Genomic DNA, 26,979 nt, shown 5'->3' with positions numbered 1-26,979 from the left:
ATAACAGGCCCTTGTTTTGAGGTGAAAGCTTCTGCAGGACAGTGATGATATGTGTTTAAAATGTACAACTTGCATTTAAACTCTGATCACTTTTATAAGTGCTGCAAACCACAACATGTTTGACAAGCCAGACAGAGCATCATAGCAGGGATTTACATTTGTGGGGACGATCACACTGGTTCTGTTGGGCCAACCGAAGTCAATCAAACCATGAAAGAAAATCAGTACAACAGTATTCTCAAAACATGTGGGAAAAAAATGCAATAACTCACATTATTTCTTATTACTGGCCAAAAAAAACAAAATAAAAAAAAATCAGGAAACAGGATAGAAATAATAAAATGACATGTATTTTAAAAATGTTCCCAAACCGAACTGTTGCCCAAAAACATAATGAATTTGGAAAACATAAAAAAAATCCAGTTCTCATTATCCATGAAAGGTGATATCTCAAGACTCTTCAAAATGATCAGATTTTAGTACCAACATGTAGTAAACGAAGTAAAAGTGACTTTCCTACACATTTAGGACACTCTCCTATTCAAACTGCAAATGTGTGTTAACTGCACTGAATCGTTCTGTTACAATAATAATACAATAACAACAAACAGAAAACAAACACAGAAAGCAAAGAGTGAAACCCGAACATGCTCAAGATTACAAAAAACACTGAGGTGAAGTTCAGCAGGTAAGAAATAAAAAGTAAATCACACAGGAAGGCGAAGGGCACAAACGTGGTGTAACCAGGATAAGTGAAGGCAGCTGATTGGAGTTTTCAGATTAGGAGGAGGAGGAGGAGTGGCACGAGATAAAGAACACCAGTCTGATGTTAAAGCTGAGCGGCACCTGGTAGGTCGAGGCCACTATTCTCATCCAAACATGAGTCGAACCAAGGCAAAAAAAAAAAAAAAAAAAAAAAGCACCAGGAAAGAACATCTGCTGCGTCATCGCAACTGAAATCAAGCAGGATCAAACACATTGATGATTCAACGTTTTCAGAGGAAAGGTTGCAAAACCTCAAATAGTATTTCATCACAGTTTTACTCTGAACACTTGCATAAGTGTTGGCATTTGGATTAGTTCGGCCAATAGGTAATTGATGTAGTCTGTTACACTCGATATATCCACAGTAGGAAAAAAAAAAACTTTTAGTGTGTATGTATGTAACTACAGAGGATCCACTCTGTAAAAGAGGGATTACAATAAAGACTTAATCCATTAAAAACACCCTCATCTGACATATCTACCCTAATTTATTCTGTTCAATCTATAATTTGCAAACACAATTGCTTCAAATGATGCATATTGAATTTCACAGCAAAACTTTTTAGTGTTAGGGTATTGTGAGTAGCTGTGGATGATGATATCAACTTGAAATAACAACTTCCTGTTTATAATCCAACTGCCCTAAGTGTCTTTGTACAAATTAACTAAAAAAAAAAATAAAAAAAACAGGACTGCATAGCAGCAAACATGTTATTAATCGGAGTCAAAGTGTAGTCCAGGTATGTTAGAGAATGAAGAGGCAATAACTGCAAACACAAGTTTGTGTCAATAAGACCAGAAACATTCAACTAGCTGAATAGAATTTTACCCTCGATATTACAGAAGAAATTAAAAAAATCTTGTCTAAGTGGTGAACTCAGGCTCAGACACAACTAAAACTAACTGCCACGGAAGTATTGGTAGTGATATTTTGGAGGTATTTAACAATAAATAGTCTAAAACAAAAACTGAGACATGTAGGTGATTATACAAAGAGTGATTCCAAAAAGGGAAAGAGCACAGTTTCTCTTCTGGAGAGAGTAAAGGCATGTAGACAGTGGTGCTAAATATACTGTATTACGTAGTGGACAGAGAAGACTGCACTGTCCAGCTTTATGGTTCAGCTGCTTTGACAATTAAACAGACATGAAAGGCTGAAAAGGTCCAGGCAGTTGGGGGGTTGAGGTGGGGTGAGGGGGCATTTCCTTGACATTAAAGGAAACTAGACTGTACTTATGGTCCATGTTTCTTTTAAACAGTATCAATATAGAGATCTAGAAAGAATAATTCCTCTTTACAGCTGTTATTGTCATGCAGAGTAAATTACAAGCAACCCTTGCTATACAGTGAGGTGTGCATGTAATTTACATTATTGCAGATGGTGAGATTCCTTTAAGCTTCCTGCGCTCAGAACATTATTACAGGCAATTCAGGCGAGCAAGGTTTTCCATCCTAGAATCTCAGGCTAAATCGACACTCAGCATTTTCAAGTATTCTATAAGTACACAATTGAGGGTGGGGCTCTTCTAGGGTGTGTGTACCAGTTTGGATATGGCCTCGGATCAGGACAAAAAGGCAGGTTTGTGCACATAAAGGTGCCCTGACTCACTGTTCTTAAACAGTAGCATGCAAATTGTAGGATGAATGTTTTTTTTTCTCATTGTCTGTGAGTACAAAGTGGAGAGAATGAAACTTCACCTAACCAGTCACACTCTGAGAACAAATCACAGACTGTCATGCACAATATCTGCAATATAAGACAGTAAAAACAGTCTAATCTAGTTTAACTCAATCTGCTGCTAGCCAATATTCATTAATGTAATTTGCATGAGGAGTGATTCTTTGTAAAAAAATCGTCTTGGTCCCCATTGTCTCCCAAAAAGGTGGCCTTACTCTGCTGCATCTGCACATACAACAGGGGTGCTGAACCTTTATCATGCCAGGATTCACATGGAGAAAATGAACACCTCATTAAATCACACTACAACACCCAAACAAGGCAGCAGAGTGGCAACGAGGCCAGAGGGTGTAGACCTCGATCCAGCGGAAGTGTCCTTGAGCTGGACAAAGAAGAAAAGAAGATCCCACAGTATTTCACAAATCACAAACACAGGTTGCTGAGTTGGACTGACCGTAGTTGCGGTGATGCTAGTCAACACAAATTAACAACGCACACACAGCTGTAGCGCTATCTGTTGGAAGACAGTGTCTTGGTCCCGTCATCTAACACTAAACTCAGCAGGTTAGGTACGCATGCATGGCAATACGGTGTTGTTAATGCTGTTTACATGTAGGCAAGCCGGAGAACAGACAAAGAAAAAAAGCAAAGGCCATGTGCAGCGGAGCAACAGAAAGAATCAAAGACTGTTTTTCTGCTTCCTGTCTGAGCTGAAGGAGGCAAGTGTTGTATGAATCTCAACAGGATTTGGCTTCAGTGCACTCCTTAGAAGACTGTAGCATGGTGGGCAACTTTTTGTGCAAAAACAGGCAACACGAGCATGTCGCTGACCAGCTGCGGTTCAACCACGAGCAGTAGCCTCGATGGTTTCACAGCTGATGTTTCTGTGGTCGCAGAAGAGACATTTCCTTGAGTCCCTGGTGGTAAAAAGGTCCAATTACTCATTGAAGAGTAACTTCATTTCTTTGCAGACATCCTATCTCAGAGAACCGTTGCACAAACAGTCGCCTGGGGTGCCACAGCCTCCAGGACGTAATGCTACAGTAGCTTTTCACGCAAACACACACAAAGTAACAAAAAACACTAAAATACTCTGTGTCTCTGCGTCTCCTGACACAGGACTGATTACAGGAATCAACAGAGCTGATTACAGGAAACCATAAATTAATGATTACAATATTAAAACCTCTATGATAGGGGGGACTCTGTTTGGGAAATTTAGGAGGTGGATGTTAGAGGTTATCATTATTTACAAGTGTTAAATTATTAAAATGGCTTTTCCCAGTTTCTGTGTATCTCTCATAGTGTTCCATTTAACGGCCTCTGTGAATGGGACCTTTCAGCAGCGTCCAAAGTTGATGACGTCACAGCATCGAGAGTTGATGACATCACAGCGTTAAGGGATGGATGACATCGTCTTGTTGAGGGCTGATGATGTCACGACAGAATTTCCTTCACGGGTCCTCTGTTGTCTTGAGCAGCTCCATCAGCGCACCAACGGCTCCGAAATAACCCTGGAGACAATACGCACACAAGAGTAGACATTTTCACATACTGTAGTCATGAGTTTTACTGAGTGCCTGCAGAAATCCAAGTATAAGACTTTTTATATGCTACCTGGGATCATAAGGGGTTTTTTTTCAGTTTAATTTATTCCAGCACTAACAGACAGGAGGGTTGAGTTTCACAGCTTGGTTAAATGTATCTAACAGATTTTATTTGTGCTCACCTCGTGTTCCAGGAAGAGAGCTCTGAGTTGTCCTTTAGACCAGAAGTCCATGGCGTAGGCTAGCAGTTTTGTGGACACTGTGTTGATGCGAAGGAAGTTCCCAACAAATACCACACGCTCGATTTTCTGAAATTTAAGAGAGACGCGAAAAAAGTCAGAGAAAAGAAATCAAGCCCCAATATGTGTGTGACAACTATGCAAAAAGCAAAAACAACATAAATCCTCACTTGAAAATATAAAAGGTCATTTCCCATTATCTCTCTCACCTCATTTCCTGTCACTCCTCTACTAACAACTCTAATTAAGGCTTAAAACGCCCCAAAAAACAATAGTAAAAAGAAAAGAGAATGTGAATGGTCTACTATTTCCCTATAAGCTTAGACTCCACTGATCACATAAAACATTGGCGCCCCCTGCTGCTTCTATGAAAATAGACAATGTGAATATCACTCTCTTCATAAAACATTTTAGGAATGTTTTAATAGGTCTTTCATCACATTAATAAATAAAAAGAATGGCATGTATAAACAGTCCTAAAATAAATGTGTTAAGCACTAAAATCAAGTGCTTAATGTCATAAATTCCTTTTTTATGTGAATCAGATCAGAAAATGTGAGCAAAATGCAACACCTCTCCCAAACCACATGGTGGTGCTGGAGAGCTGAAAAAAAAAGGTATCTTTTGGAGTCCTACAGCTGACATGGGTCCAAAAGTCTGAGACCACTTTCCCATTTCTCTCATGATATGAAAATCCTTCCATGACTGCTGCCAGAAGAAAACACTAGAAAACTCGTGTTGCTCTTTGAAAATGAATTGTCGTCATTTAAAAGGGCAAAGCTCAGTTTCTTCACTCTGCCTGGAAAAACTGCTAAAGAGCGTCATCCATCTCATCTGCATTACAGATAATCATCAACACTGGACAAAAAAATTCCTATTGGTGCAAACCCTTGTATGTGTTTGTGTGTGCACGAGTGTGTCTTCGCTGCAGGTCTGTGTGCGGTGATAGCCCTGTACAATGCTGCTTGATCGCCATGCCACAAGGCAACACTGTAAAGAAGCTCACAGCACACAGAAAGACTCCAGGCTGATCCCCTCACTCCAGTAAATAACAAGTTTGAGTTTGGCTGCTGCCACTGAAAAAACGCTCAAATCCAGATTCAGCAGTTGATCCATTTTTCTCGTTTATTTACTTATTTATTTATTTCAGTGATTTAACTATTGGCGCCAATTAGCACTTAAAATCCCCAAACTACCCGTCAGCTCACTGTTGATTACTTTAAACTCATCACAATTCACAGTTGAGTCTCAAAACATCAACAGTGAGCTAACAGGCAATTTGGACCAAATAAAAAATAATTCATATAAAGATAACTTGAAAATGTCAAAACATAGTAGATCATTTAAAAGCAGTTTTTTGCTTCTTAAAACGACAAAACAGTTTGTTTTTTTTTCATTAAAAAAAATCTCTCTAACTTCTCTGATAAACCAGTGATTGAGAGCCAAGAATATTAATATTTGTGTGTTTTCAAAAATGATAAAGTTTGTTCACTCATGCTGAGTGGCTAGAAAAGCTTGAGATTAGACCCTGGTCAGTGTGTGTGTCTGTAAGCATTTCTGTGTGTGTGTGTGTGTGTGTGTGTGTGTGTGTGTGTGTGTGTGTGTGTGTGTGTGTGTACCTCGTTGACAGCACACATGCGTGCTATGGATCCTATGTTATTAGTGATGGTGACCAGTGTGGCTCTGGCCAGGTCTTCCTTACTGATGCTGTCTCGCTTCTCTTTGCTCATCATGTGACCAAAACTGTAAAAAACAAAAAACAAAAAAACAGACCATATGAAACACAACATTAAATTTTACATTTCATTTTACATGTAAACATGTGGAACACACACAAATACACACTGACCTCATGGGCTGTATTCAACTTTGATGAACTTTTGACAAATGAAATGACAAAAAGCACAAAACACACTAAACATGAGTCTTTGTAAATGTCATATTAACCTTCAGGAGCAAGTATAAACAAGTGCTGTTTGTCAGTGTGTGTATGTTTGGTGTGTGTGTGTGTGTGTGTGTGTGTGTGTGTTGTTTTGATACATACACACAGAAAGGAACACCTTAACAAGAAACAGACTGCATACTTCATAATCTGACGACTGTGATAAAATCTGTTTTTCACTTTGCTTTATGGATCAACCTTTGAACACAGAGCGGCAGGTTTACTGTATACATGCTGAACCCAGATTAACAAGCAAAGGTCTGTGTGTGTGTGTGTGTGTGTGTGTGTGTGTGTGTGTGTGTGTGTCTTATGCTCATTGTTAAGGAATCAGTCAGCTATTATTTCACATACCATTTCTCATCAGGCTGGTTTTTTGTATATGTAACTACGTGTGTTAGTGCAGCGATGCGTTGTGCACACCTTTTTTGAACTAGTAGCCGACAATGAGAGCATGAAATAGCACTGTGTCACTTTGGATAATTCATGTTCTCACCTTCATTACTTTGTCTGGGCAATTAACTAATTCACATGAACAAATAAATCAGCACTTGCAGCTGATTAGTTTAAAGCTGATTCACCCACTCCACATAATAGGTTTGATCATTTAGAGCTGCAACTGATGATTGTTTTCATTATCAATATCTTCTCTGGCAATTATTTTCTCCATTCATCGATTGATTGTTTAGTCTATAAAATGTTAAAAAAAAACACAGTGATAAAATTGCTTTTAGAGGCCACACTGATGTCTTCAGTTTGCTTCTTTTGTTTGACTAAACGTCCAAAACCAAAAGATAATCAATTCACTGACCTATATTACAGAGAAAAACAACAAATTTTCAAATATGCAAAGCTGGAACAATAAATTGTTTTTTGCTTGAAAAATGATTGAAATAATTTTCTGATAAACTAATCGATATATTGTTGCAGCTCTAAAATCCTAAAAGGATTTGTATTGCTCCATATTGATTGCTCTTAATGGTTCACGATGACTTAATTCTTCATCATCACATACCACAGGCCGAGGAGTTTCGCAATATATTCACAAACTTCCTATGAAAGGCCCCTGATGCATTTAGCATTCAGAGGTTTAAAAGGGCGCTCTGCCGATTTTGCACATTACGGTCAGTTTATTCCTCAGAAGAAGTGTTACTCAGCCTGTGAAAACAGTTGTATAATATCTTCTGCGGCTCTGGGGGAGCTTTCCAAAGTCTGAAAAAATAAACCCGATGATGTCATCAGGGCTATATCAGCTTGGACCGGAGACCTAACATTTTTAACAGAAATGTCTCTGCTGTATCCATTCTGACCATTATTTTTTTTCTGTGTCTTGAGAGACTTTATGGAAACGCAATTCTAAATCACTGGAATGTGTAAAAGTGTCTCGGATGACGCCAACTGCGGTTAAGTTGTAGACTTTCACCTGGATGCGACGGCAGAGCCCTGTAGCCCAAAGCGTTCATAGTCTCCTCCGTAGATGTCCTTCACCAGTTTGTCCACGTTGGTGGAGTCGCCCTTGCTGGCCATTTCCAACGCCTCCTCGAACGTCTCGCAGCCCGTCAGCAGGCAGCAAAGGCCCAGGAATGTCCCACCTCCCAGGCTGAGGAACAGATAGAGAGTGAGGAAGACAATGATAAAGAGAGAAGGGAGAAAAGAAAGATACAAGCGAGGTTGGAGAAGCCAGTGAAAAGGATTTGGGGAGTTCGGGAATGGGCAAAGGAAAAATGAGGAGGAGGAAGGAAAGAGAAAGGGAAAAAAGAGGAAAGGAGAGAGAAAACAACAGGTATTGAAGATTTGATAGTTTTCTGACTGTGATGAATCTGCAAAGTCTTACTTAACTAAATAAAAAACACATCTACTTTTGTCCTCAGCTTTAAAAGCTCTTCCTAGTACCTAGTAGTTACAGGAATTCTGTTTGGGCAATGCGGTCCAGACCTCTGACCTCTAAACAAGCTTTAATTCCTGTATCATGAGCTTTATAAGCAGCCAACAGCATAAGCATCACCCCTGTAGGATTAGACTGTAAAGTGGGATGTAAATAAACTAGAAAATCAACAGATGGGTTAAACTGTATTGAAATAATAAAATAATATACGTTTACAATAAGCTTAAGATGACAAATAGAAGATGAAAAGCACACAGTGCTTGGAGCTCAATAATTTAAAAAAAAACTAAAAACATAACTCAAGATAAAGAGAAGGAATAAATGGGATCATGAAAAGATTGAAAACTACACATCAGACCACACAAACTTTGCACTTGACACACACAACAAATTGGTTTGGCTTACTAATGTTTTCCTCTCTCTAGAGCAGTGTGATAGATGGAAATGGAAGCCTTACACACACACATACACACACACACACACACACACACACACACACACACACACACACCGTCTCTCTCTGATGTCATGGTGAGCAGTAGCAATCAGACACGGTTGCCATTTACAGGAGAAGGAAGCAACAAATGAGCGGTGGTGTGCAGTTACAACACGTGTATATACATGAACACACACACTCCGACTGGCTGACTGAGCTGTGGTTGGCTCGGCTAATGTCATGGGTGAAGTAAGATGTGACAGATAAGCAGGAGACTGGTTCAAGAGATGAATAAAATAGAAAATGTAAATGTAAAATCTTCTTTTTCCCACATCAACATACTCTGATCATATGTGGTGGGACCTTCTGTTATTTTCCAACTGTGTACAATCTAATCTCAGTCTCACCGAACTGTTACATGAACACTAAGGTACATAAGGTAATATTAGATAAAGAATGGCTGCAATTCAAACAACTGACTCTGCCATATGTGGCGGTTCCATTGAACCTATAAAACGTATATAGTCACCTTCACCTTTAGCACATATTCGTTCACACAAAACACCGCCGTGTTACTCATTCATCTGGGACTTCAAGTGCACTTTCAATGTAGTCAAATCTTTCTATAAAATAGTAAAACCAGTAAAATCTCAAAAATGGAAAAATGTATTTTGTAGTTTTGAACTCAATTGGGCCCAATTGACAACCTTCTGCTAAATATATCATTCTTTTCTAGATAAGAGATTTTTAAACTGACTTAAAGTCTCTTATTTTTCCAGAAATATATGAGCACAAACTTAAGGAGGTACTTTAACACAATATTTTTAGTGTGTTTGAACATTAAAAACTGGAGAAAGTCAGGAATTGTTAATCAATTCATCACATTCTGTTTCTATCATGTCTTTCACTCACTCTAGTTCAGTCTTATTCTCTCATTCCTTATATGATCCATACAACATGATTGAAGATATCAAGCTTTACCCAATGTATGTGTGTGTGTTTATACATTCAGTAGGTGTCTGTCTTCCTCACCTGGTCCCAGTCACCCGTTTATAGTTGTTCTCCGAATACACGGCCAGTATGGAGACCCCGGAGCCGATGTTGACCAGCAGCATGGGGAAGGGGTTGTCGAGCGTGCAGGGCTTCTTCACGCAGCTCTGGGTGTCTGATGGGTTCTGGAAGTAGTAGCACTCTGGGTGGCCGTTGAAGCTCACCCGGTCGACGAACAGCAGGCCACGGATCAGACAGTCCAGCTCGTCCAGCTTCAGCAGCTCCAGATCGGCCATCTGCGGCGAAATGGAGAAAGATTAAAAAACATTGAGAGGACACTATTTTGGCTGCACCAAAGGGTTTTAACTGTTCAAGATCAAGGATCAAGTAAAAGGTTATTATCAATGTGTTAGTTTTGTAAAGCTAAAAGGATTTTCAAAGCATTTTTAGACTAAAGTTTGCACAGGGTCTTAGTTCATGCTGCAGTGCCCAGAGAGAGTTCATTGATCCTGCTGCACTGCAGATGGGGTCAATGTACTCCACATTAGGTAAACAAGCACTAACACAGACACTTACACTGTGCATAATGCTCTCACTTCCAAAAGTCAGAACAGGTGATAAATGTAATTCTGTATACTTCAAGTCACAGCAGTAGGATCAGTAACCAAGTGTTGACCAGTATTTTTTAACAATCAGACACTTCCTCTGGACATACAGTACACTCACTGTTCGGAAGTCATTCTCAAACTTGTACGCCCCGCCACCGGTGGCGCATAGTGTTGTGTGCAGGCTGGAGAAATTCTTGTCGTGTCCCATCTGGATGAAACGGGGCATGGCCTGCGTTGGGAAGCGGATGAAGTGCAGGTTCCCCGTCCGGCCGCACATTGTCAGGTTCCTCAGCTCCAGGTGGACGTCACGGACGCCTGTTTTACCTGAGTGAGGAAGGAAATATTTTTACAAAATTGGTCTGATGTGCTAATGCAGTTCATCACTATGATACAATTAAGTTCAGAGATTATCCACATTATAAGCACCCGTTCAAGAAGTTGATTTAGGAATATCAAATGCACTCTTCTAAAAGCTGTATTAAAAGTGAGCAGCTCTATGACCTAAAGCTTGCAACTTTGTGGTGTGGTGATGCTATTCAGCTTCAAATCTTTATCTGTAGATGATCTGGTTTCTGTAACAACTGACTTATCAGTCTTATGCAATGAATTAGTGAGACGCACTGCAGTAAATATCCTGCTATCTTCTTGTAAATTGTCCTTGACCTGACTTTCCATTTCTTAGATATGCACAGGAGTTAAAAGACGCAGTTAATTAAGTGTGACCAACATGTGAGTGTGTGTAGACATACCATAGGCCACGTTTGAGGTGAGGTAGCGGCGGATGGACTTGAGGTTCTCCACTTCCTCCTGTTCTTCCTCTGCAGTTATATCAACCGGCTCAAAGTACACCAGCTTGACCAAGGTGCCACCGATGTCCATACCAAACCAGGGGAATGCTGGAGAGAAGGAAGACAGAGGTATAAACGACTTTTTTACTTTTAAAACAAGAGACAACAGAGATCGCAATGACCAAACCCAGGATTTGACTGATGCCAATTATCAACATCTTTGCAAGAAATTACATTTTCAGAATTTTTACTTTACTCAGGGGAGAGGGCAGTGGAAAATTCATTTACGAACCAAAACTGTGACAAAAACCCTTTGTTGATGTTTAGCAGTTTCTAACTGTACTGTTTGCTGTGTTTCTATGTAGCTGTTATAAGGAGGTGCCATTATGGTTGTGGCGTACAAAAAAATGCCGTCTAATATGCAATACTAAACGAAAGTCCACTAATGGACTGATGGATTGACTAATGGATTAGACTAATGGACCCCTGGTGTCAACGAGGGAACTTGAAGATGATTTTAAAAAAATAAACGCAGACAACCAGAGACATTAACAGAGGATCATACTTCCTGACATGTCACCCATTCCTCAACCAGAACACCAGTTTGATGACAGCCCTCCTAAACAAGCAAATTTAAGAAAGCTGTGAGGAAGGCAAGGACAGCGTCAGCTCCAGGACCAAATGGAGTTCCCTATTTTCTGTATAAGAACGCCCCAGATGTCCTGAGGTTTCTGTGGAGGCTAATGAAGGTGTTGTAGAAGAAGAAAAACATCCCAAAATCATGGCGAGGAGCAGGGGGAGTATTAATCCCGAAAGAGAAGAATGCCTTGAATATCGATCAATTCCAGCAAATAATCTTTCTGAATGCTGAAGGAAAAATTTTCTTCAGCATTGTTGCACAAAGGATGGAAACCCAAGGAAGATTAAAACAACAACCCCACCCAAGTCCAGAAGGAAACAAGAGCAAAGTCAAGAAAGCTGTGTGCATATGCCTTATGAATGTTGAAGGGAAAAATTTCTTCAGCATTGTTGCACAAAGGATGGCAACCTACCTGAAAGACAACAACTTAATTGACACCTTGGTACAGAAAACCGGTATGTCAGGTTTCTTAGGATGCTTAGACCATTCAACCAAAATATGGTATCAGATTCAGGCTAGGAAGGAAGAGATTTTCATATTGCATTCCTCAACCTGGCCAATGCTTTTGGATCTATCCCGTTTACTATCCTCTGGACAGACTAAGGATCTCTAGGAAATGGAAGGAAGCAGACTTAGCTTCATCATCAGAGCCATCTATGATGTTCTTCCCAGTCCCAAGAACCTGAACCAGTGGCTTGGGGACATCATGTCCCCTTTGCCAAACACCAGCAACCCTACAGCACATACTCACAGGCTGCAAGACCAGCCTCACCCGAGGATGCTACACCTGGAGGCCCAACCAGGTCTTTCAGCAACTGGCACTAATGCAGACTAACAACAATGCCCTCTCTCCTCCAACCCCTGGCTCATGCAACACCAAAGCCTTTGTACCAGCAGGAAAGGTACCAAAGACATCAAATGCAAGAAAAGAATCAGAAAAGCCTACTGGATACAGCCCAGGAATGGAAGATGAAGGTCACTCTAGACCAGAAGCTCACCTTCCCACCGGAGATCATTACAACCAGCCTCAGGCCAGATCTGATCCTGTGGTCAGCCTCACAAAAGGCCCTGTTTATCATAGAACTGACTTTGCCATGGGATGATGCAGTTGCTGAAGCATATGAACGCAAAAAGCTGAAGTACTCCGATCTAGCAACTGAAGCAGAACAAAAGGGCTGGAGAAGGAGGTCGGTTACAGGGGTTTTGTAGCCATGTATACCAGCAGGCTGCTGAAAGGGATGGGAGTCCTAGGACAGGTCCTCTGACATGCCATCAAGTCGCTGGCAGAGGCTGCCGAGCAAAGCAGCAAATGGCTCTGGCTGAAAAGAAAGGACAAGAACTGGGTGGCAAAATGACCATCAGCTGGCAGGAGGGGTAGAAGTAGAGGGGGGGTGCACCTGGGACACCAGGTGTCACCGTTGAGCCCTCCGGAGGTGTCTTGGGCCTATCAATGAAACACCAAGGAAGGAGAGTGCCCACCTGATGACCTCAGTGAAGCTTCTACCCCTACCCCCACTGCTGGTATGATTTACAGTCCGCATGAACAGGACGGACTCATTGACAGAGGAAACCTGGACTTGACTGAACCTCCTGAAATTCTGTTGCTGCTAGTTATGATTTACAGTCCACATAAACAGGACTGAATCCTTGACAGAGGAAACCTGGACTCGACTGATCCTCCTGAAGTTCGGTTATGATTTACAATCTGCATTAACAGAACTAAATCATTGACAGAAGAAACCCAGACTCGGCTGATCCTCTTGAAGTTCTGTTGCTGCGTGGACCTATAAACAAAACACCAAGGAAAGAGGGTGCCCGCCTGATGACCCCAGGAAAGCGTTTACCCACTACCCCCACTCAAGGAATGATTGCCAATAACAATACAGGATTGTAAAAGTGAAAGTCCTATGAGGTCAACTGATGCGTTGCAATATGAGACCACACAAAAAACCCCCTTAGGAAAAAAATGGAGAAATGAGAGAGAAAGATTGAAACTGAGTAACAAACTATAAGCTACTTACATTTTTGACTTTTACACATCACAACATTAATGCATAGTACTGTCCTTACCATTGAAACAGAACCATATCATGGAAAAAGTGGAACCAAGTTATCATAATCAATACAATTTGACAAAAGTTAAAAAAAAAACAAAAAAACAAAAACAAACTTTTTTTTTTTTTTTAAGTAGGTTAATGTAAGTGGAACTGGTCCTCTTCATACCCCATTCAGACCAACACCATAACACTCGGCCTGCAACTAACAATAATCAATCGATATTAATCTGATCATCTAAACAATTATCTGATTATTTTCTCCATTACAAATACTGTAAAAATGTCCATTATCATTTCCAGCATCAATTTTGACACCTTCCAATATTCAAACAATAATATAAAAATCGAGAAAAGTAGCAAATCCTCATTTTGAAGTAGCTACAACCAACAGATTCATGATATTTTTGCTTGAAGACATTAAAAGCTTTTGCCAATGGATTAATCTTTCAGGGTTGAACGAGGCCAGAGGCCAGAGGCCAGGCATCTCTGCAAGATAAAATTGATTTAACGGTTTATATGTTTAAATGCCATCTAATTAACTCCCAAAAAAGCAGAGCAAGGAAAAGACGGAGAGAGACATAGAAAGAGAAAGAAATAGTGTGCATGTGGGAAAGCAAGAGCACACCTCTGGACAGAAGGAAACGTAACTTCTATCTGGTAATGACTCAATGTAATTCAGGGTGATTTTATAGTTTAGTAGAGCTATATGGAAACTACACTGCAGATTGGAGTCTCTGCTAACGGTGACAACCAGAAATCCATCTGTGACCTTCTGTTTGATATGCATGAGGTTGAAGGCATGTTCAGTGTACCTACATCCTACATGTGTCTACTGTATGTTGGAGGTATGAGTGTGTCGGATTAACACCGCTGCACAGATAAGGTTAGAGAGAAGTGGAGCGAAGAAACTGGTTTATCTGGGTAGTTAGCTGGTTGGAACATTGAGTACAGCACAAAGACAGATAGAAAGAGAGAGACAGGAAAAAAAAAACTTCCAGCACAAATGGCTAGGAAAAAAAACAAAAACACATCACCACAGCTCAACAAGAGCCACAGTCGCCATGGAAACAGACAAGCCCCCTCCATCATTTCCCTCTCTCTCTCTTTCGCTCGCTCTGTGTAGCTCTCTCACACACTCTTCTACCTCCTATTTTTCTCTTTCGCTTATCTTTTCCTCTCCATCTCTCAGCCTCTGTTGCCGTCTTTTTCGCTCCTGCATTTCTTGCTCCTGTTTCTCTCTCAGCCATCTTTCCTTTCCTCTTTCATCTTTCCTCGGTCTCCTATTTTCTGTCTCCTTGCCTCCATTTCTCTCTCTCTCTCGTTCTCTACCGCTCCTCTTCCTGACTTCTGCTTGCTTCTTGTCTCTCTTGATCAATTTAATTCAATTTGAGTGCTGGCACAGATGGGAGGAAACTGATACTGCAAGGCGTTTTCAATGCACCACAAAGCAACGACTGTATTTAACTTAGAGATATATCAGTCATCCTCATTGTTTTTAATTCTGTAGGCTTTATTTGCATGACAATATAATCACATACAATAGACTGAAATACAAATGAACTTACATTAGATCAATTTGAGTTGTAAGTATATAAGAGAAATGTTATAAATGCAGTTATTTTATTTATTTTATGATGACAAGGAGCTAGGCTTTCTTTTATTTTGTTTGCCTTGAAAATTAGCTTTGTTGTCGATGTGGAGCACTCATATTTAAAACAAACTAAACCAAATATTACACATATTTCATGTATTTTCTTTTGGTGGAAGGTGTGCATATGCTGCTACTTTTAAATGCCACCTGCCTCTCTTTGCATTGGGCAATGTTTGAAGACTATTGCGTTATTTACACATAACAGACATGATGAGACCTTGAGGTTTGTGTGAGTCAAATCTGAGGGCCCGCCAGCATTATTGTTTCATATGTGTTGCGCAGCACAGAGTCCAAAAGGGAAAGCTGGGAGAGGCGCTGCATACCGACTGCGTCGTTTTGACCAATCAGTGTCTCTAGTTTGGAACAATAAAAAGCTTGTGCAACTGTTGAAGACAACATGTGGTCACTAAAACATATGTTGCTGTTGTTGTGGAAAGCAGCAGCGATCCACAAAAGAATGTGTTGAATCCAAATATTTGCTGCTTGGTGAGCCGGCCCACTGAGCCACCAAGACAATGCAAAACATGTTAACTCACATATAAACAAACTCAAGCATACAGAGAAATGTGCATGTTTCTTTATCATATTCATCCGCTTGCTTTGTTGTGAGATGTTCAAAAACTAGGGCTATGATCTAAAATTTGAATTATGGTAAACTGTAATTATGAGTGTTTTCTTAGAACATCAAAACCGGTTTGTAATATTTATGAGACGACCAGTTTCAGATTCTGGACTTACAGACTGGATTTTGGCTCACTGAACGTCAGATTAGATGCCTGTTAGATGTCTATCAGAGAAGTTTAATTATATAAGAATGACCCGTTTCAATTTAAAACTATGATGAGAGTAAACTTAAGGTCAGTAAGAGACTCACAACATTGGTTCATCACCAAACTCTATAATAACTGCTTCTTAAAAAAATAAAGCAGAGATATTTCATTACAGAATGAATGTCAATATTTTCAAAAATGGTTGTCTTTGGAGTGATCGCTGGCCGGTTAAGACAGCAGTGGACATCCAAACTCAGACGAGCAATCTGGAAGTAACTCTTTGGTGAGAACTGAACGGTATCATGGGAAATTGTGTGAAATAAGGATCAGAATGAGCTCAGTATGTTTTTAAGTAAGTATGTTTATCTACTCTACCAACAACCTTAAATACATAAACAACATTCTGAGATATTTTGCAGATATTTTGTAAAACTTTCCCAGACTGGTCAAACACTAGTGAAGCAATTAGCTTTGGGATTTACCAGCAAACCCTGAAAGTCTGCATATGACGGGTGACTTTTGAACCTATCCTGGTCCACCCTTTGCCTTTGGAGTTGCGCTGGCGTGACAATCAGGAGATGTCAGGAGATGTGACTATTTCACAACACAGTGGTGAAGTGAACAGGGTGATTCTGTCTGGTTTTCTGAGGCACAGCCCACTTTCAGATTAGAGCCACTGAATTAGAGCTGTTGATTTCAGGTCATGTTTGAACCACATTCAAATGTCTTTTATGTATTTGTTAGCTTATCATGACATTATCGGTGTGAGTGTGTACATAAAACACTAGCAGTCATTAGGACAGAAAGTGTCGGCATGCTGTATGAGCAGCGAGATACAACCTTCAAGTGCTTGACTGAACAACCCTTAATCTAGGGCTATATTGTTTTCTGTGAATCATATGTGATATGATACTGTTTATCTATTAAACAACTAGGCCTACACGACAACACTGGGCTGCTATCAGTCAAAATCATGTATTTTTCTTTTTTTTATATAATTTAATTAAAACTAGACTAATTGAGGAACATCTGACACCATAATACATCATTCCTGCCTCAAATACTGCCTCATAATACTGTGTGTGATAGTCTGTAGATGTAGATATTCAACTGCATTACATGTTTGCGTGTCCAGCCAATTTATGCATGACAGCCTTTTGTGACACTTAGACCACTGAAACCAACTGTGTGACTGCTAGCACCACCACTGCTGTTACTGACACCTGTTGCTACAACCACAAGTCCTATACCTACTGCTATACCTACAATAGTAGATGGTGTCCGGTTACTTTCAGCAGGAGTCACTCAACCCGTCCTTACTCTTTGGTTGACTCTTTGTTACCGTCCCCTCTCCCCTACTGACCTGCTCTAAAGTCTGTAAACATGAACTGAAAGACACAGGTGCTGCAGTGTTTGCACTGTAAAATTCACTTGTCTGATTTTGTAAATGAAAATAAAATAAAATAAACTGCTCTGCATTGTTTTTGTGACCAAAAAAATAGATATTTCTTGTCACAACAACTTGATCTTGTGTGTTTTAATGCAATGGATAGTTTCAACAAAGCTAACTGATTATTCCACTAGTGACACTAACATTAATGTCTCACTCGAACAAACCACTGGACAACCAGGGAGCTGAGTAATATTTCTCTCTTGGTTAGGCTGTTTACAATACATGAACAATAAGAAAACGCTTCGCACATGCACATTTGTTTCACACGACATCGTTCCGTATTGAGGTCAGCTGCTTCACCCTTCAAGCCATAAGAAATTTATAACGAGCACCAAAGCTACGGCAGAACTGTGAAACCCTGGAGCCAGAAATATAAAATCCTTCCCTGATGTAATGAAAGGTGTCACTACAAGCAAAAGCGACACTGTTAGAGGGCAGCTATGTTGCATGACTGCCTCAAGTGACAATCACATTTTCCTCCGCTGTCTCAGCCAAAAAAACACTCAAACACAAACACACAACCAGTTAAGTGCAAAGCAAATACAGTAGCTAGATTGCTGTGTGGAGATTTCTCTTGTTTTTATCAATTTAAAGCAAAATTTGTGCACAAAAAACACAACTATTAAGGTATTTTTTATCTGTGGCATAAAGTCACAGCAAACGCATACTGCTAAGAGCAACCGTTCTCTTTAAATTGGTGACAAATATTGAATTTGAGCTGTTTAATACTTGAAACACAAAGAGAATAACTGCAGCCTTCTTTATATAGCCTGGCTTAATAAATGACAATTACTGGAGCATCTCAGCCTATATTTGAACTAAAGGTATCCTCTAAATCTATAGAGTAATTTGTCAGAGCATGTCATTAGTCTACCTGACACATATTGACTGCATGTAACCGTGGATCATTCCCTTATGCAGTGGAAACAATGACAACAAAATGAGCACGTGAAGCCAGAGGAAACATTACTGCTTCACCGTCACCTGGCTGTCACTGATGTCCGTGATGATGAAATATGTCCACACTGACTGGAAAGACATTAAGGGAACACGGTACAACCTGGCCTATATTCACAGTGTCTTAACAAAGACAAAGGCATCTAAACTCCCTCACAGCCATGAAACGCTGCGGGCCAAAGGCCAACAGTAAACCACTGGTGGATGATTGTGAAAAAGAGAAAAGCAGGTTGCTAAATCTTCAAATCTCCCTCTACAGATTCAGTGAAAAAAAACTCAAATTTCCTAACAACAGATGTCCCCCCCTTTTCCTAAGTGTATCCTATAGTCCACACATATGACCATTTATCCAGGGTTTCAATTTAAAAAAGCACAAACACACACACACATCACGCACACACACTGTGTCCAGCAAGCCAAAGGTCAGTGTGACATGTAGCGGGGTTGGGAGGGGGGGGGGGGGGTTGACAGTGATTTGTGTCCATGTAGGTGAAAGGTCTGTGGCTGAACACACATCTGCTCTGCAATGCATCCCCACATGGTAGATACAGTATGTAATGCGTGCGTACAGTCGGACCTCGATTACAAAGCTCATTAATATATTTTATTTCCACCGTGCTCACTGTTCAGCTTCCCAACATGACCTCAGGGATTATCGGCAGCAACCGTTTCTATTAAATTTCCTATCGTTTAACCTTTGATCTCAGGTTTCACAGGGAAGCTTGGTGAGTGTGTGAGTGTGTTAATACATTGTGCAGAGAGCACAGGACAAGAACAACACTTGTACAGCACACCTGTGTGATAAGACAAGAAAATACACAGGCGAGCAGATGGACGCTGTGTGTGTACAGTGGATACAATAATATACACACATTTCTGAGCCTAAGATCACAGGAAGTTTTGCTTTTGTCTTCAGCTCTAAACTGGATATCTCTTTGGTTTTGACTGTTGGTTGGACAAAAAAAATCGTGATGCGCTTTTTCACCGTTTTCTGACATTTTGTAGCACAAATGTTGAAATGATTACCCTCAAAATAAATCAGCAGTAGTAAATAATGAAAATAGTCATTAGTTGCAGCCTTATACTACATTCTTCTAGTTTTACTAGAGTTTTACTCTTGGTACAAATACTACACCAATTCCTAGTATTATTGCTACTACAACCACTACTTCAACTACTACTGTAACATGACTGCTTTACCAAATACAATAATCCCTACTAGGACTGCAACTAATGATTATTTTCATTATCGATTAATCTGCAGATTATTTTCTCAATCAATTGATTAGTCATGTTGTTGTGATCATGCTCACGTCTTCAGTTTACCATCACGTATTAAACAGACATGTTCCACATTCCCACATTTGAGAAGCTGCAACCAGCAAATATTTGTCATTTCTGCTTTAAAAAAAATCACTAAAACAATTATTCGATTGACTAATCAAACAAATCGACTAATTGTTGCCGCTCTAATACCTACTACCACTACTATTGGCACTGCAGCTGCTCCTGCTACTACTGGGTTTACCCACTACTAATAATAAACACTTAATCTGAATGAACACAGGCAGGTTAACATGCAGGTCACTGAGAGAGAAACCACTCTACTGGCTGCTGGTCTCTAGTAAAATAATATAAGAGAGGCCATGAGGACAAACACTTTACAAACACTTTGTTCACAGTTTCAGGTGGAAGGAGGAGTTTCATTTGGTTTTTGGGCGTGCCAATTCATCATCTTGATTTCTATGATCTTTGCCCCCCGCCCCCCACCCCCACACCCACCAATCATCTACACCCTTACTGAAACTTGTGAGCACACCCTGTTCCATCTGATCCATCTGCAAGTGGCAGCGCAGTAGTAGAACATTGACTCGACCTGCAGCACACCTTGTTGACATCATTTTTAAATGGGAGTTACTGTTATTCTGTTACTAATTTAACACACACACACACACACAGGATGAAACTGTTGACCCTAACCAGCTGGAAACTGGGTGTGCCATTGCACAGAATTAAACACTGTGAGTTTTCTGTGATTTCCAATGACTACATTGGATTATACACTCCCGTTTTTAGACACACACATCTCTCCCCTTTCAAAAAAAAAAAACACCCTGTATCAGCAGCAAAAGCCTAGTCTCAACACCTCTGTCACTAAGACATCAGAAATCTCTCTCCATCGAAATTACAGGTAGAGTATGTTTTCTTCCTGACTTCCTACGTCATATCACCCTGTTATCTGTGGCTGAATGCGAAATTCCCTGTGACTCAGTCAAAACACTGAGTCACACAATAATGTTCAAGTCTACATTTCTCAAAAAAAAACGAGACCAAACATTGCAGGCTGTATGTCATTTTGACTATTCTGCACATCCGGATTTCATGAAAAGTTCAGGCAAAAACAACTGATGCTCTTGCAAATAAAACATATCAGTGTTGTTTTGACTGATTGTGGCCTGCAGCAAATATGATACTGCATGTAAAACTTAGTCTGCTACCACTTCCATGTAGTTTCAGACTTTATTTCCATTATCTACAATGCAAATTACAATTCCACCAAACAGTGCTGTTGCTTCATGATAAAATCTGACTTGTCTTCCTTCCTATGGTGTTTCTATGTGTGTCTTACCGCAACTCATCTGAACACTGAATACAGATAACAATATAGCCCACTGATACTGCTGAGCTTTCTGTTTTTATTTTAAGGTGACCCCCACACAGCAGATGTGATGGTGCAGCACGCCTCCTTCCAAGCCATGTGTTTCACTGACACATGGACACACAAGCAGCGGTCTGTTACACCTAGTCAGGCCACACCGTATGTGAACTTGATGGGGTAAGAGAGTTTCTTTCACTTTCTTCCATTGTTATCATTGTAATGACTTCTCTGCGCTGGGCTGCCAAGCTCAACTTGAATGCCCATCAACTTATTCAGCCTAATACTGTCCACACCCATAAGATACTGACATAGAGTATAGCTATGCGGCAAAATGTCCACAGACCTGTTTTAGGCAAATAGGGGGATTAAGGTGTGATACAAAGGGTTATAGAAATGCATTAGTGCATTAAGCATAAAATAAAGCAACAGATGCACTGCTAAAATAATTAAGTACACAAATTTCCCCAAATTACCTCATACCATTTTTAAGTCACATTTTTTAGTCAGTCTGGTTCACTTTTATGAAAACAGGCACTAAAAATCTCACCAGGGGAATTTCAAACGGAAAGTTAACTTGCACAAGTTAAAAAAAGAAACTTTTGCTCTGTCACATGTGTGATGGAGCTGTAAAAGGAGCCTGTGGGGTCAAAATAAAGGCATTTCTCTTTCAACAAAACAAAAAGGAAAAAAAAAACTGCTGGCAGGTTGCTTCTGATGTAAACAAGGGGTAACTACAGGCAGTATTACCCGAAAGTAACCCAGATCTTAAACCTCCTCAAAATCCTGAGCAGGAAAAAAAAATATCTGAGGACAAAAGTGAAAAATCACATCCCTGAGGGGAATACATTCCAGGGTCGGCCCGCGGTGGGGAAAAGCTTAGAGGGTTATCCGGGTTTATCAGGACGACTGGCTTCCATCCAAGGATAACACAGTCATAAAGTAGAGGAGCTCTGACCGGACATTTCAAAGTTTACTGACGAGATGTGCCCTTAATTATGTAATCTGGGCCACTTCTGCTACAGAGCCTTTCGTTCTCAGGCTACTAACTATGCATCACCATAAACCTCAGCAAACACAGGACACAGCAAACTGCTATTGTAATTTGTCTGCATCTATATAATGACATTATAGACGATATTATGCTTCGTAACAAGGAAGTCAATTTTGTGTATAATGGGATTTTCCCATGATGATTTCCCTGTTTTCTAACTGGTACTTTGCTTTTCATCCCTTCAGTGCAACTTAAGACGGAAATATGTCTTATCACTCATTGCTACACAAATCTATCTACTGTGGTGTGTCTAGTAAGCTGTCTAAGCTGTCAACATGTCTGTGCCACCAAAAGAAGTCCTTGTACATTTTAGCACTTGGTGATTCTGTTTTATCTTGTTGTGTCGGATATTTATTTTTTACAAAGAATAAACCGCTGATAGCAGAACTACAGTGGAAGGAGATAGCCAGTGCTGAAATGCCATTCCCTTTGTAGCACAATATTTGATGTAGTTTCATGGCAAAGGTTTAACAGGTTGAGTACAGACACTGCAAATGCCACAGGATGACTCCTATGGATCTGCCTATCAAAGAAAAAGTAGTAGAAATGGTACTGTTTGGCGGCTGAACAAGAGCATCTTTGAAATGATACACAGAGCTGCATAAAACGTATGTACCAATCACCTTGTTTACTAAGTTTAGTATCTGTTGAAGGACGGCAAGCAAAAGCTGGTCTTATACGGGTATAACCTGTTAGATGGTAATCAACACTTCGCCATACTGTACAGGATGTTTATCATGCGGAGCAGCTGGATTCACGAGATCACGACATCTTGAGATCACACAGGAATCCATCTCGTCAGGCTTCAAGTTATGCTCTTGCGTCCGAATCAGCGGTGGGTCGGACCAATCAGCGTCCTACGAGCATTCTCGCATGATCTTGCGAATCCAGCCGCCTCGCAAGGTAAGACGATGATGGACGGTGATAGACGGATGTTTCATCCAAATCACCTGCCCAGTATTTTTCTTAAGCGCTTGCCCTTTTGCAAACAGTTGCCAAGGACGACTTCTCAGATGGTTCTGTGTAACAAACCATTTGGTGCATCAGATTATCAGGATGTAGCCTAAAGAAAAGATTCCTTAAAACCGCAAGAAATAATCAAAAATTTGGAGTTGGAGCCACACAATAAATGAATAACTGCACCCTGAAACAGTAAAGAGCTACTGACTGGGGGTAGGTGATATGCAATAATTGATATAGCAGTAAGTATCAATATTGATGTTGCTATATTTACTTAAGCATCTCTACTCACACGGTACTAAAGAACTGATGTTTGCCCCATTGAGTCAAATGGTTTCTTAGTGACTTCCTGAGTAAAATCCTACAGTTTCCAAAAATATGTCAACTCTTGTGTATCCAAGGTCAAACACGGTGCAGATCTAGGTAGAAATTTAACTCATTAATGTACACATTAAAATGGTGAACCACAATATCTCAATGAGAGAAATCTGAGAATCAAGAATATTCCCTTGAAAGCAAAACAAAAATGAGGTCCACACCCTTTCTGTCTCTCCATAACACTATTACAGACAGATGTAAGGAATGCTGACTGTCTGACATAACAGCAAGGCTCCTAAATTTGCAGCTTGTCTCTCAGCAAATATCTCCACAGACCGAGAACAAGTTTTACCATGACAGCCAAATGCTACCACAACAAACCCTTGGCGTTTGGCTGAACAGCACTGTGCAGAGTTACAAGTCCTTGCCATTTAAAGCAATCAGCTGTTTGCAAAAGCATGACTTTAAACTGCATTAGCTGAGAAAGTCAACACAATTATGCTTAAGTTTTCAAAATTACAACATTTACCTTTCTCTATCATGCTTCAAATGTGCAACATTCTCATTAAGCTGTCTGACTGAAACACTAATCTTTACAAATAAGTGATGAACTAAAGGCAATAAGTGACTGGAATGATTTGTTTTCATAGGCAAACACAGAATCATAAAATGAGACTTCACTTAAAGAAAAACATAAGTGAACAGAGTTTAATACCTAGGACTGCTTAATATAATTGAAACATAAACCAACACACACTTACCAGGTTTCTTCTCACTTATAAGCTTCATAGTGATGCAAATATCAGCTCACAGGTGCATGCAAGAAATGTATATGTATAAATATAAAAATAACTATTTTAAAAGCCTCAGTCAGTCTTGTGTACTTAAACAGACTTCACACAGCGAAAGAAATGCCACTTTTCAACATTCTGTGCTAAAAGTGCAAAGTTTTCCGGATGATCTTGCCTCACATCACCCGAAATACTCGGTAAATAAGGGGGCGGGGACCCGGCCCATTCACCCTGCCTCCTGGAGACAAGAGTCCTGTGCTGATTGGCTGACGCAAGCCAGGCCCACTTATCAGGAGCTTTTTGACCATGGGTATCGACCAATCACAGCGCACCAAATGCAACCTGAGGGTTCATAAAAACAAAAGGGGTCTCCCTGACGACGGCAGGCTTGTAGATTGGACAGATCAACGAGTGACATAGATGACTTAATCTGATCATGAAGAGACCTAGAAGTGATCCGAAACATGATTTAACCGTGAAATTATCATAACAGTTCATGAAAAAGGGCAAAATACATGCTGGGTGTCAGAGGTCGTTGCTCTGTCATTGCAACACGGCGTGGTTGTGCAAAGCTCCGGCTGATCGGTATTGCACAGCAGGGTTGCAGATACCTGGTTCACTGTACTGACAACATGCAGCCGCTGACATACTAGAAAAAAAAACATTGCAGTAATGATACTATCTGACAAACGCGGTCATCTCTAAGCTGGTTGACACTTACGGGGTCTGTTCCGTCTCACCGACTCCGTCCTCCTCCGTAGCCTGCACCGCTTGGCCGGGGACCCGTTGCACTCCGCATCGTCCCCGCGGTGCAGATGATGCAGGTTTTCTAACGTGCCGCTGTTGGGTCCGGTGCCCGAGCCGAATGCATTGCTGCTGCTGCAACAGCCGCCGTTAGCGGCCACAACGACGTGGCCATGAAAGCCCCTCTGGCTCTGCCCGTTGTTGACATGAAAGGGTCCCGACGCTCCCTTCTTGTCCATCATTGACTTGGCTTTATCCATGGCAGCAGCTAGCCTAGCCTAGCCTAGCTTAGCTTAGCATCTGCAGGGCAAAAAAACCGAAAAGAGCCTGATCGCTAGCAACGAGAAACCGGGCAACGTTAGCTTAGCAAGCTAGTGGGACAATCGCGCGAGCAGCTAACGTTACTCCTTGTCTTTCCGCAACCGTAACGTATATTTTACCCTAAATTATCAAGCTAAAATATGTGAAATAGAAGTGCCAACAGACGCTAAAATACAGTGTTTCCTTTGAGGTCACTTGCGGTCATTTCCCCACATTCAGATCCTGCCAGGCGCAGCGGCGGCCGGTGTGTGTGTGTGTGTGTGTGTGTCGGAGGACTGCTACGTCACACCACCAGCTCCTCCAACCAAGGCACAAACCCGTTCACCTCCTCCGACCGGTTTTCTCTCTTCTTTGCAGTAAAATTAAATCTCGTATATCTACATTCTACACGAAGACATACGTCAAAGGGCTCGTCCTGTGTCTCGGTTAATGCAAAATTAACCTCGGTGGCTCCCCGCTGGGAAATTAAACAAAGTTACACAGACACACACATACAGAGAGAAAACACAGTCTGTGCAGCTGTGGGCGCTTTATTTATAAGCGTCACTGTTTGCTGTCATCCTCATTCCCCACAGTCCTCTCCACGCGTGATGTGTGCGCACAAAGCTGTCAGTCAACACATCAGTCACGAAAATGAACTGTAGTAACCCTGTACTTACATGCAAAGGCAAAGCCAACAATAGCAATGTCTTTCTTTCAGGAGTAGCCTCTGATAACAAGTCTTTTTGTTATGCCACAGAGCATTTTGTAGGATATCTGATTTGTACAGCTGTAATCTGGAATGTCTGCAAACACGTCTCTTTTCAATGATCTTGACCACAATAGGCGTTAATTGAAATGAAGATAAAATGTAACATCATCGTTTTTTAAACAAGTAGGCCTATAGTCGCATTGAGATTAAGACAGGACAATATATTGCTATTATATCGATATCGTGATTTTTGACATTGTAGTATCACGATATGGCATAAGCGTTGCCTTCTTCCTCGTTTTAAAGGAAGCATTACAGTAAAGTGATGTAATTTTCTGAACTTACCACGCTGTTCCTTTATCCACTTAGTCATTATATCCACATTACTGAAGATTATCATAAATCTCACTGTGTAAATATTTTGTAAAAGCACCAATAGTCATCCCTACAATATTGTCGCAATATCGATATCGAGGTATTTGGTCAAAAATATTGAGATATTTGCTTTCGTCCATATCGCCCAGCCCTAATTGAAATTAAGATTTATTTTTTAAGAGAGAACCGAGATGTTCGAGTGAGACATGGTATCAAACAGAGCATTAGATAGCAAGCACAGTTCAGTCAAGATACAAAGGTCGAACAGTAACATCTTGATAAAGGAAGCAATCGTTAGAACATTTCCTGCTTGCTTGCTTGCTTGTTCCTTTAATGTATGTCTCAGTTTTCAAACGCTTTATGGGTATCTAAACCTATAGATGCTATAGGATTAAAGGACGAGTTCACAGTTAACAGTCAGGTGCCTAAATGAACTTTGAAATGGTGTTTTCTTGCTGTAATCATTTCTCCTGTTCATACTGGCCGTTAGAAGATCCCTTCATAATGCACTTACAATGGAAATGATAAGGGCCAAAATCCACAAGCCTCCTTCTGTGCAAAAATGTATTTAAAAGTTTATCTGAAGCTAATATGAAGCTTCAGTTGTCCAAATGAGTCAAATCAAGTAGATATCTTTCCACATTACAGTCTTTTTTGTGCCAGAGG

General features: G+C 40.5%; 1 protein-coding gene across 2 annotated transcripts; it reads right to left on the bottom strand.

The window, feature by feature from the left end:
• Positions 1-111: 111 nt before the first annotated feature.
• On the bottom strand, positions 112-25,651 carry pank1a (pantothenate kinase 1a). 2 transcript variants are annotated; one of them, XM_042433086.1, is made up of 8 exons: positions 24,904-25,651; positions 10,837-10,983; positions 10,206-10,411; positions 9,522-9,775; positions 7,592-7,768; positions 5,849-5,972; positions 4,173-4,298; positions 112-3,957 (listed from the first exon to the last, which is right to left on the bottom strand). In XM_042433086.1, the coding sequence occupies exons 1-8, from the start codon at positions 25,184-25,186 to the stop codon at positions 3,898-3,900; spliced, it is 1,377 nt and encodes a 458-aa protein (XP_042289020.1). In that variant the 5' UTR covers positions 25,187-25,651; the 3' UTR covers positions 112-3,897. The 2 variants fall into 2 exon arrangements, with proteins under 2 accessions (XP_042289020.1, XP_042289021.1); XM_042433087.1 differs by lacking the exon at positions 24,904-25,651 and adding an exon at positions 24,153-24,895.
• Positions 25,652-26,979: the final 1,328 nt, after the last annotated feature.

Source organism: Thunnus maccoyii, chromosome 14 (assembly GCF_910596095.1).
Source record: "Thunnus maccoyii chromosome 14, fThuMac1.1, whole genome shotgun sequence".
Taxonomy (NCBI): domain Eukaryota; kingdom Metazoa; phylum Chordata; class Actinopteri; order Scombriformes; family Scombridae; genus Thunnus; species Thunnus maccoyii.
This window is presented reverse-complemented; position numbering and strand designations above follow the sequence as displayed.

Bases quoted from the DNA above. Each gene is read 5' to 3' on its own strand.
- pank1a (XM_042433086.1), bottom strand. From the start codon at position 25,186: ATGGATAAAGCCAAGTCAATGATGGACAAGAAGGGAGCGTCGGGACCC. The intron at 10,984-24,903 runs GTAAGTGTCAAC...CCTTCTCTCCAG, and splicing joins GGTGAGACGGAACAGACCCC to CATTCCCCTGGTTTGGTATG. The intron at 7,769-9,521 runs GTGAGGAAGACA...TCTGTTCCTCAG, and splicing joins AAACGGGTGACTGGGACCAG to CCTGGGAGGTGGGACATTCC.